Raw genomic sequence first — 14,239 nt, forward strand, 5'->3', positions numbered from 1 at the left:
CACAAGAAACAATATACAGGTACCTCAGCTGAAACAGCATTCATCACTCCAAAAATTATTTTAAAATTTCATTTAATAGTTTGAGGAGAAAGCAAAAAATTCCTGGAAGGAAAGTAATATCTACTCTTCAAATTATTTTCCCTTCCCTTTAGCATACTTTTATCTAAGAATAGGCACTTTAGTTTAAATTGTATGCTTGTGCGTTTGTCCTGTTTCCTGAGTCTTAGAATATAATATAAAAGTGTAAATAAGCAGCATGACATTTCTTGGCATGTTTGAATCAGATGACAGTTTCATAGATGGGTCTTCATGGGGCCTGAGAGACATGACATATTCATATATTTGGAGCACAGTTAAATGAGAAGATAATTATTATATATTATTAGAAGAGAGACCATTTTGTTGCATGGTAATTTAAGTTATAAAATGACTCTTTTTTCTTTTTAAGGGAAGGTTATGGCTTAATATTAAAAACACATTTTCTTTTTAATCTTACTAAATAATGATTGCTGCTGAAACTGATACATCTAGTAATATCTATATTACTATATTAGTGATGGTATTTAAATGCATAGAGCATGTAACCTCTAAAACTCTAATAATTTGCCCTGGGAGCCATGCCTTCTGTCATCAGAGGTATAATAAGTCTTTAATAATGTTTGCTTTAATGTACACATGGTACTCTTAATGAGGCAGTATTTAGGGACAGGCAATCCTGATTTACTTTACAAAATATAATTACAGTTAATGTTGTGACATTTTATATTTGTGTCGCTTGTCATTTAATGTTAGGAGTAACTTATCTAAGCATATGGTGTAATAATAAGAAGATCTCTAAGAATGCAGAATGAAATACAAATCCCCACAACTTTAATGGCATGGTGAAATCTTACTCCCTAGTTTCATATGGGGTGCTTTGATAAAGGTAAAGGCCCACACTTAATAATGAGCATGCTAGAGAATTATGACAGTATCAGCTAACTGAGTGATGAATTGAGCAATTAGTTTTAGCCTGTTCTGCCAGCTATCAGAGCACAGCTCATTCCCAGGCAGAAGTGGGTTAACTAGGAAGAAGGCTTATGAGTAGATGGTCTGAAAAGAGGTGAAGCAGGCAGGGAAGATGAGATGTTCTGTGGAACTCCAGAGAAGAGCTCAGGGAAAAGGAAAAGCTCCCTAATACAAAGTACTAAAGTAGTATTAGGCAAAGCAGTAGACTGAGAAGATAGCCCTTTTGTTGGCCATAAAGATTGATAGGAAGTGGGAAGGCGGTAAGGATCTAATAATATGCCTTACTTTTTTTTTTTTTAAGATTTTATGTATTTATTTGAGAGAGAGAGTGAGCACTAGCTGGAGGGGAGGGGCAGAGGGAGAAGGAGAAGCAGACTCCTCACTGAGCAGGTTGCTCAGTGGAGCTCCACTCAGGGCTTGATCCCAGGACCCTGAGATCCTCACCTGAACCAAAGGCAGACGCTTGGCCTCCTGAGGCGCCCTGGGGCCCCATAAAATGCTTTTCTAATGTGGAACACACATTATTGCCAAAATGTACTATAATTCTATGTAGTAGATGAATGAGGAAGGGGGGGATGGGGAGCAAGAGAATAGGGTAAGTCAGGAATGAACTAGTCAGCCAGGAGGTGAGTTGGGGGTGTGGGGTGGAGAGTGGAAAGGGAGAACAGTAGAGAAGGAAAGAAGGAGAAGAGAAAGGACAGAATGAGAAAGAGGACCATACCTTTCTGGATTTGTAGACTTTAGAATTATTTGGAATTGTCCATTGAGATACCAGCTGTGGCTTATATTTCTTTGGAGGTTTTTGGTCAAATTTTTAATAAGTATGTTTGCTAAGAACTAGGAAGAGTTTTCCCTTAAAGTTTCAGGATTTGTTTTTGTTTTTCAGTAGAGCAACCACAACAGCCTGACCTAGGGGTATCATTCTGTGGGTTATATTCATCAGCAAGATAACATTAACTTTATAGCAGAAGAAATGAATCCAGGCAAAGGCCAAACTGAAGATTTCCACTCCTGTGCTAAACTGTGTCGTCAAGTGTTGCCATTAGCTTTTATCATTTCAACATTTGTCATCTTCTGTGTTCCAAGCACTGTTCTAAATGTCAGGGATAAAGGGATGCGTAGGACAGTGTTCCTGCCTGCAAGGGTTGGGCTGGCTAATGAGAGAGACAGTGATGGGTCTGTATAAAATGTTTCGGCCACATGAAGAGGGAACTCTGTGAAAGAACTGAGCCTGTGGAGGTAAAGAAGGGTTCCAGAAAGTGACCTTGTGCGATGTTTGTGTAAGGTGAAGGTTAGGTGGAGCCTTTCGGGCAGAAGGCTAGATTGCCACACAGAGGTGCGGGTGTATAAAAGAGGGTGTTTGGGCAATTAGGGGCAGTTTAATGTGATGAGAGCATAGAATGCAGGGGGTGGGAGGGAGAAGGGAGTAATGAAAAATGAAGCAGAAAGAGGAGGTTGAGGCCAGATTCTGAAAGATTGCTGATAAAGGAGTTGGATGCTGTTCACTAGGGGTGTGATAAGCCAGGATAGTGCTGGTAGTAGAGATGGGCAAACAGATCAGTGGGACAGAGAAGAAGATTCAAAAACAACCTCCAAAACATATGAGTATTATTCAAGGCAGTACTTCAGATCATTGGGAGAGGCTGGATTAATTCATCAATGGTGCCGGAACAATTGGTTGACTCTTTGAGAAGGACAGTTAAGTTACTAGTTGAGAAAATATTTTATGCAATACATTTATTTTAAGAATATCAGATTTAGGGGCACCTGGGTGGCTCAGTTGGTTAAGTGTCCAACTCTTGATCTACGCTCAGGTCTTGATCTCGGGGTCCACACCTAGTGTGGAGCCTACTGAAAAAAAAAAATCAGATTTAGATTTAGCAGCTTTTGTTTGAGACTCTGGCTTTATAATAGAATCTGATGTTTCAGGCCATTTTTCTTACCCTGAAAATTTTCTTTTGTAGCATCTGCAGAAAAAGAGGCAATCAAGGGTACATACTCCAAAGTACTGGATGCATATGGACTCTTAGGTGTTTTACGATTAAATCTTGGTAAGTTTATTATTCAATATAATTAACCTTTTTTCATTTCAGTTTTTTTAATACTAAGGATTTGAGAGAGAGACTGCTTATATATCATTTCATACTACACATTTGGGCTAAAAGCTTGGTAACATCTTTTAAACCCTAATTCTGCTAATCCTGGGAAAATGTTGGTTGAAAAGGCATGCTACATACTCAGGCTTTTGTGATTTTAAGTTCCAGAGACATTGTGCTATTTAAACATTTTAAGATGGTATCAGTTGTCAAAAGAGAAAATCAGGGTATTGCCCTTTTTTTGTTTATTTTGTTTTGTTTCAGTGCTTTAGGGAAAGACGTCTTAGTGAGAACCACACCGATTGCTCTGGTTTATAGTGGAAAGGACATCTGCTTTGTATTTAAAAGGTCTCAGCTTGAGTCTGTCTCTGCCACGTAATGTCACCATGGGCTGCAGAGTAACCTTTTTGATTACCAGTTTGTCTGTAATAGCGTGGCTGCAAGTGTGGCCCAAGGCCTGGTACCAGTCCCTGAACCATTTTGTTAGTGGTCTGTGATGAGATAAGGAGCTTGCACCATCATGCAAATCAACACATGGCTTCCACCAGTGATAAAGTCTTACTATGAAAAACAAAAGTCAGCTAAACTAAACAGTGAATTTAGTGAGGTAGTTGCTTTCCATTCTGAAACAAGCACCTTTCTCACTGTGACAGCTCATGCACCATACTTTGAGGAGGGCGGGATTTGTAATTTGTTATGAATCTAGCACATGTAAAAAGCACTGTGCCTAGGCGCTTAACTAATACTATCTCAGGTAACCTTCACAGTCCAGTGAGATTTATTTTAATCCTGGCTTATGCAGGAGCTTATCTCAGGTTGGTTATGTTACCACACTGAAGTCGGTCTAGATAATGACTGGTGGAGCCAAGATTCGGGCCACGTCTGCCTGCTCAGAGCCCATTGTCAAAGTACACCACCGCTGAATTTTCGCCTTCATGCTAATTTCATAGGATTTTTGTCAAAATTCGTGAAAAATCTCTGTGAAAGTTTTTGTAAACCAAATTGCTTTATAAATTGTTAGCAGGGACTTTCTGTTCATGTGTCAGCAGCGGCAGCTCACATTTATATTTTTTCCCAATTTTTTTCAACTGTGCTCTTTACAAAGAACTCCCACATTTATTGTCTTACCTGGATTTCCTGAGAATCATAAAAGACAGATGGGGAAGATAACACATATATTTTTTTTTTACTTGATAAATTTTGTATATCCTCAGATTTAGTAGAGGAACAATTTCCTCAATGTGAGATATTCTCTTAACGTTTAAATGCTTCATTATACTAAATGTGTTTAAGCAGGGATTTTTTTTCAACTTTTGCCAAAATCCAGTTGTAAATATAAACATGTCCGTGGCAGTTTAAAATAACCATGCTGTCAGATTTAAGTTGGAGACATGAAAAGAAAGTTGGAAGAAACTTTGAATAATTTGAAAAATATTGGGACTTTTCATCCAATTAATTCTTTGGTTTTTGCAGGTGACACCATGTTACATTACCTGGTCTTAGTCACCGGATGTATGTCTGTTGGAAAGATTCAAGAATCTGAAGTTTTCCGAGTTACTTCCACTGAATTTATATCACTACGAATTGATTCTTCAGATGAGGATCGCATTTCAGAAGTGCGAAAAGTTTTGAATTCAGGAAACTTTTATTTTGCATGGTCTGCATCTGGAATCAGTTTAGATCTGAGTCTTAATGCACATCGCAGCATGCAAGAACACACAACTGATAATAGATTTTTCTGGTGAGTTTGTGTTACGTTTTTTCCCTTTGTTATCGTGTGCTTGCCGTGCAATAGTTTGATTTGGGGTATAGCGTGTTCATCACTTATTTCCAGAGGTAGCAGGGATGGGCATTGCTGATTGAGCACACCACTCTTTCCTGCTCCAGAATCCTCGGCAGAGCATAGCAGATATCCAATGTCAGCTTACTGAAGTTCTCATGTGATGTGAAATCCATTTGCTGTCCTTGATCTAGACTGATTTTTCACTTCTGAAATATATTTAAGATACTTATTTTAAAATTAAGAATGAATTAGTTATAATCAAATTGTGTTACTCATATTTACTGTTTTTAGTTTTGAGATCTTGTCTCTGCAGTACTGTTTTTCTAAGACAACATTGCCTGATTATTTTTAATTTAAGAGCTATAGGTGGATAATCTTAATTCAAGAGCAATAGACTATGAAGAAGTGCCATACTAGGATAAAGTTTAGTACTATAATAAAGTAAGACTTAGGTAACTAATATATTTCATCATCATGCATAAATGTGCTGTACTATAAGTATACACAAAGGGTAAGCATATGTGACTATAATTAGTACTGCTTTATTGGAGCTGACCAGATTTCTAGTATACTGCTTCTCTTGTCCACAGCCAGCATTGCTGTTGACTTTTTTCCTTAACATCATGTAGCAATTTTATTTCTTTATGTTTCCATGTTACAGGCCAAAGTCCAGGACTCTCTGCTCTTGGGTCTCCCTTAGTAGGTCAGATTCAAGGTGTTCCTCCTGTATATTTTCTTTCCCTCCCCCTTGTACCATCTACCTATGGTCCTTGAGTAGCATATTCAGTCTGACCCATCTGCCCTGGGTGTCTGAGGGCCCAAAATCAACAACAACTTGAGGATAAGAAACTAATTTTAGAGGAAACTTTGTAGCTAACATGGAAGTTTTTTGGCCCAGCATAGTAGCATGGAGGAGAAACAAGGGTAGAATGAAAAAAAAAATTCTAGTGCCCTGTAAACAGAGACTTGGAGCCTGACAAAGGAGGAGATGATGGAGGTGTGGGGAAGGAAGGGTTAATAGGGCAGATGAGTGGGCACAGAGTCCCGGCTGCTCATGTCAGCCCCACACTTTTTCTGATGGAAGAGACATTGAAATCCCTGAAAAGTTAAGGTGGTACAGCTGAGCTGGGCAGCTGTCCTTACTTTTTTTTTCTTCCCCCGTGCTGGACATTCTTAGCCCAAATTCCTTAGATTAAGAGATAAACATTTTCCTACCGTAATTAGAAGTTTAAGCAGGTGCGGATGCATTGGCTCAATGATCAGCAATTAAGTACATTTGCTAAATTTAACCAGTAGGAATAATTTATTTATTTATTTCAATTAAGGGTGAGGGTGGCAACAAGTTTAGATAACAGATTGAGGGAGTTCATCTAGTAGGAGACAGGTTGAACAAAAAGGGGACTAAAACACCAAAAATGAGTTTTGGTAATTTTACACTTTCTACAGTTTTGCTAAGGATTGGCATTCTTGAGCTTCACTTTGCATAGAAAAATGAGAGCTTTATGAATTTATTATGCATACTCTTGTAGCTTAGTAGAAATATTTTCCAGGATACAGCCAAGTAAGTTTTGTTGCCAGAGTCACAAAAACACCTATCACAAAAACTCAAGTCGTTTTATTCCACTGGAGATTTGAAGCTGCTGCCAGTTGAGAGTTGTTTATAAGTTTAAATAGAATTAAAACAGTAACACATTGACAGCAAAGAAAAATGAAAACTGATGGCAGAGGGAGAAACTCTACCTGAACAAATGCATAGCATCCCACTTGTTTTTAAATGGGGACAAGTAGGTTGTTTATACCTCTGCCGTGACCTGGGACTCGCTGTGGTGTCTGGACATACTGGGTCAGTTTGAACTTCACCTCAGATCAACGTAGGTAATAGTAGAGTATGGAAGCTCAAGTCGTATTTTGAAAATACATAGTGGCCATTGGATTCAGTGTTAGTCCAGAAATAATCTCACCACTCATTTACATTACGCTTTCTTGCATGGATGGTTTACCAGAACTGCACATGACCACCATCTGTTGTTATCTCTGCTGCAGCCTATACCCTGTGGAGAAGGGCTGGGCAACTGCTGGTCTAGCAGTAGTGCTGTGCATTAATAACCAAGACAGCAAGATAGTGGAGAGTACTTAAGAAAAAATTTCTGCTTAAAACAGAAGAGTTTTAAAACTCAAAGAACCAAGCTTCAGTATTATAGAAAATTCACTTTTATAACACTTTGTGTTTTTGTTTTTGTTTTTGTAACACTTTGTTATCTGAAAAGACAAGCCAGAAAGTTTTTCTGCACAATATATTTTCCTTGGTGATAAGTTGGTTGGGAGATTTCCACATGCTTTCTCTGGAGGATTCCAGTCGAGAGCCCAGAAGAGGCAGTCAGCAGGATGAAAAGGTGGCCAACCCAGCAGGACTCTAGCCCCTATCCCTGCTTTAGCCATAGCGACTCTGCTTTGGTGCATTTCCTAATCACTGGGCTTCTGTGTGTTTATTTGAGTAAAACTTTTTGCTCCAAAAAAGTTTGGAAACCAGACCCCCTTGTTACCTAGAATGCTACTCTATTCGGAGTAATGGAAAACTCTAGACATGTATTAATATGGTAGCTACTAGTTCAATTGGCTATTCAAAATTAATTAAAACAGAGCCTCATTAAAGTGGAGCATTAAGAGTAGAGCTTTATAAGGTGGGGTGGGGATATGTGTATGAAATCCTATTTTTGGAAAAGTTAGGTTATATATACATTATATAAAAGACAACAGAATGGGGCATAGATACTAAAAACATAAAAGATATGCTTCTTTTCTAGAGACCGTAGGTCATGTGCCAAAAGATCACATTTTATAGCCTTCTCTTCTGATTCCTAGCATAGTAAATGTAAATGAATTGATTTATTTGTAGGGCCTTTTAATTGAATAGCATTAAATTAATGTTTCAGGAGCACTGTTTGAAAACTGATGCTGTGTTGTCTGGTACTCAGTAAGCTAATGAGTTATTTTTTTTCTGTTAGGAATCAGTCTTTGCACTTGCATCTCAAGCACTATGGTGTGAATTGTGATGACTGGTTATTACGCCTCATGTGTGGGGGAGTAGAAATCAGAACAATTTATGCCGCTCATAAGCAGGCAAAGGCTTGCCTCATTTCCAGACTCAGCTGTGAACGAGCTGGGACCAGGTTTAATGTCCGGGGAACAAATGATGATGGTCACGTCGCTAATTTTGTAGAAACAGAACAGGTATATAGTGTTTTATATTGCTTAATTCGTGTATTAGATGAGAGGCCCAGAAAATAACAGAAACAGATTTCGATTTGATTCAGAACTCCTTTTCACATCTGTAATGTCATTTTGTGGTTGTTCTTGGCTACTTACTGGCCTTAAGGAAGGCTTCCCTGAAACAGACTTATTTATAAACAAACTTAGGTATGGCTCTTCAAATGAGTAACAAGATTTTTACGAATTAGCATGACGTCAGTGCTGTACATTTTGGTATTGAATTTAAAAATCCTCAATTATAGAGCTAGACAACTTAATAAAAGTGGGGTTTTTGTGAAATTAAATCAAACTCATCTAAAATTAAGTTATGGCATTTGCAGTCAGAGAAAGACAAATACCATACGATTTCACTCATATGTGGAATTTAAGAAACAAAACGAACAAAGAAAAAAAGAGACAAACAAAAAAAAGACTCTTAAATACAGAGAATAAACAGGTGGTTGGCACAGGGGAAGTGGATGGGGGAATGGATAAAATAGATAAAGGGGAATAGGAATGCACTTACCTTGATGAGCACTGAAAAGTGTAGAGAATTGTGGAATCATCACCTTGTACACCTAGAACGAATATACCACTGTGTGTTAATTATACTTGAATTTTTAAAAAAATTATGACATTTTTTGGCTCTGAAACCATATAAATGAAATTCAGCCCACACCCCCAGCCCAACTCAGTTCTTCAAATTAGTTTTTGAAAAATATAAAAAAGCTAAAGAAAAAAAATAAAGGTATTTGTGTAAAATATTGAGATTTAGAAGGCATTCTTTTTTAAAAGTTGTGACTCATGTTTATGTTTTTACTATTTTTTGGTTAATATACAGAAAAACTCACTAATTAAAAGAAAGTCAAACTTATTTAGTCGCCTCTTCTGGATATTTTGTTAGGACAAATATATGTGAGAGACTGGTCATAAGATAAAACTAGCAGGCAACAGATGTTAGTAATTTGTCTTTGTCATTTAGAGGTAATAACTTTATGGAAATATTTTATATATGATTTTTCTCTGTAGGTTGTGTACTTAGATGACTCTGTTTCTTCTTTCATACAAATCCGGGGATCTGTTCCATTGTTCTGGGAGCAACCAGGGTTGCAGGTATCTGTGTAACATTTTTTGTCTTGTGTATTCTCTTGAATATTTTCCATGTTTTTTAAACTTTGAGGATAGTTTATTAGTTCATTGGATAGTTCTGTTATTCAGTTTAGTAATACTAGCTAGATTCACAAATGAGGGTCTAAATACAAGAAGAGTTCATGGAATTGTCTTAGGTATTTTTCATTTAATGTTCTTTCACATGTCCATAGAAATTCAACTGCGGTATTTAATATTAAAATTTTAATGTTTCCATAGCACTTGATATTCATTGTTTCATATTTACTATCTCAGTATCTTAATATATAACAATTTAGCCTCTTTAGGTAGAAGAATGTAGTAGTTAAAAAAAAAAAGGCTTCAGAAACCAGACTTTTCAGTTTGGATCCTTACTCTGCCACTACTAGCTGTGTGATCTTGGGCCAGTGGTTTAACCCCTCTGTGTGTCAATTTGCTTATCTATAAAAAAATGGGACTAATAATATTAGTAGTTCCTGTTCATAGGGTTGTAAAGATAAAATGAAAAGTACTAAGACCAATGCCTGGTACCCACAGCAACACTGTTATGTAAAGGTTAACTTTTGTTGTTACCAATAATACATCTGCTACTGAAATTTTACTTTATAATTTTTAGTGACCTGTCATCTTTAATATGTTCTCTGGTTTGCTTTCTGATTTTTTTTTTTACTTTGTTGATATAAACATCTAATCTTTAAGATATAAGATTTTTTTCATGTAAGTTCATAATATTAGATTGCTCATAATGGCGTGATTTTGCATTTTTTTATTCAAAAATCTTTAGTCCCTAAAGTATACGTTATTTTCATCTTAGACTTCTAGTGTGTATTGTCTACTAAGTTTTATGCCTTAGCCTATAATACTGAGAATATGGACAGAAAACAATCTTGCCTCCTTTTAGTTCACAGCTGGATCTCTTACATTTTAGTACGGCTGTGTGGAGAAAGATTGCAGACCACTTGAACCTTTGCAATACTGCAATTTGTGTAAGACAGGCCAAGGATTAACAAGGATTAAAAGCAGTTACAAGAACTGCTTAAACTGCAAGAACCCAGGAGTTCTTGTCATGAATTTTGACTTATGCAGGTTTTCTCTTTGGCATGGAAGGGTAACTTAAGCAGATATAGCTCTCCCCAAGTCTCTTTTGGGATAGAATCCCAACCCTAGTCCACTTCTCCTAAGCCTTTGTGATCAGAGGAAGGTGTTTGGAATATTTGTTTTAAGAACATTTCGAAAGCCTTGTTTTGATGCAAGGTGAATGCTTTTGCTTTAGAGACAGGGGAGTGTAAGAAATGGTAATAACCTATTTATGGACCCTCTGTTAGCTGCTCTCTGTGATATTTTATTAGAAGCTCAGAATTATAGTGTTTGATTATTCAATATGATTGGATCTTGAGTAGTTACATTGAGTGATCCTCCTTGGTTGAGGCTACCCACCTCCCTCCAGCTGTGTTCTGTGGCTGGCCCACATAGTCTGTCTCGCCAGTGCTGTATTGTTTAAGGGCTGAAAGCTACAGATTTTAAAATCATGCATTTCTTGATAAAGATAGTAATTTTTCAGATGTTGAGACAGTCCAACAATTCTGCTAAATTTTCATGGAGCTGGTCTATTGTTGTCATTGGTTAGGGACTAATGGTTCTCAATTATTTAGCTTAGTAGTTTTTAAAGTCAGCCTTTTTTTGAACAGGAATGGATTAGTTTCATAAGTATCTTTTACAGAAAAACATTTTCCCCATCATTCTAAGAATAGGTAATAGAGGAATGAAAATATTTTATCAATTTTTAAAAACTGAAAAATACTCATTTTTAAAAATACAAAATACCAAGTCCCTAAATTTATTTTCCCTTAGAAGACAAACAAGGGCTTTTGACAGAGTGGTTGAAAATGATTGTTAGGTGTCCTGTGTGTTCTCAGAACTGGAATTAATTTTAGGGTTCCTTGATGTTAGTGTTACCTAGCAAGATGTCCCACTTCAGAAGGCATGGACAGAGAGTCGTCCCTTCACTTGCCTTTTACCCTCCACAGTTAATTCCTCTGAGGTTTTTTTAGTTGTAAGGTTTTGAAGGAATCCTCTGAGGTGATTTTAAAATACAGATTCATGGCCTCGACTTCACATCAGCTGAAAGAGAATCTCTTGGAATGAGACCAAAAATCTGTATTTTTAACCCAATTCCCTACCATTCACATTTGAGAACTTCTATGTACCTGATGCTATTCCATTGACCTTGACGCATCTCCAACCCTGTCTGCTCCAAGAGCCAATCCTGAACCAGCAAAAGTAGCCCTGCATCCTCCTGGGCACTGGGCCTCTGCCTTGCTTTCAGTTTCCCACTCCCATCATCCCAGTTAGAGTCTTCCTCATTTATTTGCCTGGAAGACTCTCACAGTTTTCTGACTGGTCTCCTCCCAGCTCTCTGGCAGTTCTTCTCACTTTTGAAATACTATGCTCATCACATCTGTAAGGTGCCCTTTTCTTCACGATCTACTTTCCTCTGCCTATTCAACTTCATGCCTTGCTGTTTTCTAACAAGTATCCTCTGCTCCCCATATTAAACTTTGCCATCCTTCAATATAGCCCACTCAGATCTCCTTGAATGGATTCAGTCCCTCCTCCACACTGATCTCTTCATTAAATACTTATGTTCTTCCCATGTATATTATTCTATACTGGGTATATAGTGTTGTATACCATGAGAAATTCAAAGACAATACTGATGCTTCAGAGAGAGCTTACCATCTGTTTGGGGGAGGGGCGGTCAGGCCTTTTACAGAAGAGGTAAATGTCAATATGAATTAGTTTGAGGAATTACTAGGAGTTGTCATAAGGTGCTACCCAGGTAAAGAATGATACTTTAAGTGGTGGCAACTCATTCATTTTACTTATGACTTCCTTTCTCAGAAGTTATTTAACATTTACAATTTATACTCTTATTCTGACATTATGTTACAGCTTATATTAGCCTTAACATGGTAAGCATTATCAGATCTATGTCTAGTACAGGGTTGCATACTCAATTTTTGGTTGAAGTTTTAGAAATATGTAAACATGAAGCAGTAGTACTGATGGAAAATGATGTTCCATACCACCCAATTAAATGGTTTTTAAAAGATATCTTTGGTACAACTTTTTAAAAAATTGGATAAATTTATGGTTATTTAAAGCCTTAAAACATTCTGGAGTACTACTTTTATCACAATTAATATAAGAGCTCTTTTATTATAGAATTTTTTTTAGGCAGTTGTCCTAAAACCTAATTGAGTAATAAAACCAGTCTAGTTTAACCAATATGTTACTAGAAGAGTTATGATGTATAGCTAGTTGTGTGTCGAAGACCACAGTGCTGGGGGACAACCACAGCCATTGCTTGAAAAACAGAACTTGTATTTTTTTTTACCTTCTTGACAGTTGGCAGTACTGTTCAATATAAATATTAATCGGTAGAAAAATGCTAAGTCTTGGACTTTTATAGAGTTATAGGTAATTACCTGAGACTACTCCAAAGAAAAGGTATTGACTTCTGATGAGTTTTCTTCAGTCTAAAATGCCTAATGCCCTGGGGTGTACATCTTTCAAATTTTAAAATTTTATAAAGATTATTAAGCACCATAAAATAAAATTGAATATAGGTGTGGCATTCGGCAAGTCAATTTCTTGTTGAAAAGACAAAACATTAAAGAGAAAATACTGATTATTAGGGGAGTTACTAAATTGTCTCACTTGTCTTATCCGGAGAGAAGGATGCTTGATGAATGGATAATACTGTTAATTCAGTTTTCAAATTGGATGAGCATGTTAGAGCTAATTTTTTTATTTTATTCACCAAACTGCATGACTGATTTGGTAGCCCTCTTCCCATGCCCCTTTAAAGTCACTTTGTTCAGGGGCGCCTGGGTGGCTCAGCTGGTTAAGCAACTGCCTTCGGCTCAGGTCACGATCCCAGGGTCCTGGGTTCGAGCCCCGCATCAGGCTCCCTGCTCAGCAGGAAGCCTGCTTCTCCCTTTCCCACTCCCCCGGCTTGTGTTCCCTCTCTCGCTGTGTCTCTCTCTGTCAAATAAATAAATAAAATCTTTAAAAAAATAAATACATAAATAAAGTCACCTTGTTCAAACTGGGGAGAATGAATTCTGGGGAACGTTGATACCAGGACCTCAGAGGGAAATGTTTAAAAGTGAAGTTCAGAGAGATAATCTGGTGTCACTTTTATATTTCTTCTTAGCATCTCATTTCTTTTTTTTTTTTAAAGATTTTATTTATTCATTTGAGAGAGAGAATGAGAGAGAGCACATGAGAGGGGGAGGGTCAGAGGGAGAAGCAGACTCCCTGCCGAGCAGGGATCCCGATGCAGGACTCGATCCCGGGACTCCAGGGTCATGACCTGAGCCGAAGGCAGTCGCTTAACCGACTGAGTCACCCAGGCACCCCTCATTTCTTTCTTAATTTTGTGTCATCTTTCTGCTACTCTCCTATGTGAAAAAAGAAAAACTGTAACAAAACAGAAAGGCAGATACTTTCCATCTTGTTTAATTCTCTTAATCCATATTATCTGATTGTGTGTGTGTGACTGTGAGACTGACTTGGAAAGCCTGTTTTTCCAGGAACAGTGTTTTGTTTTTTTTTTAAAGATTTTATTTATTTATTTGAGAGAGAGGATGAGATAGAGAGAGCATGAGAGGGGGGAGGGTCAGAGGGAGAAGCAGACTCCCCGCTGAGCAGGGAGCCCGATGCGGGACTCGATCCCGGGACTCCAGGATCATGACCTGAGCCGAAGGCAGTCGCTTAACCAACTGAGCCACCCAGGCGCCCCCAGGAACAGTGTTTTTAATTTGTTGGATCTTTAGGTGAAGGAGAAGTGAATAGAGCATTTAGCATAACAAAGAAAAATATGTAGACACTGCACTTGTAGACGTAGGTAGAGTTGGAAGAGTAGGAATTTAGTTCAGGAGACCTAAATTCTTGTGTGAATCACTTGTTT

General features: G+C 37.6%; 1 protein-coding gene and 1 long non-coding RNA gene across 14 annotated transcripts in view; one reads left to right on the plus strand and one right to left on the minus strand.

Annotated features, from left to right (window-relative positions):
* The window catches only part of SYNJ1 (synaptojanin 1), an 87,841-nt gene that overhangs the window by 19,001 nt on the left and 54,601 nt on the right, over nucleotides 1-14,239 (plus strand). For all 13 annotated transcript variants that reach the window (XM_073891166.1, XM_073891175.1, XM_073891179.1 and 10 more), the window contains exons 3-6: nucleotides 2,973-3,059; nucleotides 4,578-4,845; nucleotides 7,893-8,118; nucleotides 9,166-9,249. In XM_073891166.1, coding sequence (XP_073747267.1) covers nucleotides 2,973-3,059; nucleotides 4,578-4,845; nucleotides 7,893-8,118; nucleotides 9,166-9,249 — 665 coding nt within the window. The remainder of the gene's footprint in view (nucleotides 1-2,972; nucleotides 3,060-4,577; nucleotides 4,846-7,892; nucleotides 8,119-9,165; nucleotides 9,250-14,239) is intronic.
* On the minus strand, nucleotides 2,555-8,715 carry LOC141372490 (uncharacterized). The gene is made up of 3 exons (XR_012377754.1): nucleotides 8,663-8,715; nucleotides 4,974-5,093; nucleotides 2,555-2,859 (listed from the first exon to the last, which is right to left on the minus strand). It is a non-coding gene; the product is annotated as an uncharacterized lncRNA (long non-coding RNA).

This window comes from Callorhinus ursinus, unplaced genomic scaffold, assembly GCF_003265705.2.
Source record: "Callorhinus ursinus isolate GAN/ISIS: 27379988/994484 unplaced genomic scaffold, GSC_fseal_2.0 scaffold1, whole genome shotgun sequence".
Taxonomy (NCBI): Eukaryota; Metazoa; Chordata; class Mammalia; order Carnivora; family Otariidae; genus Callorhinus; species Callorhinus ursinus.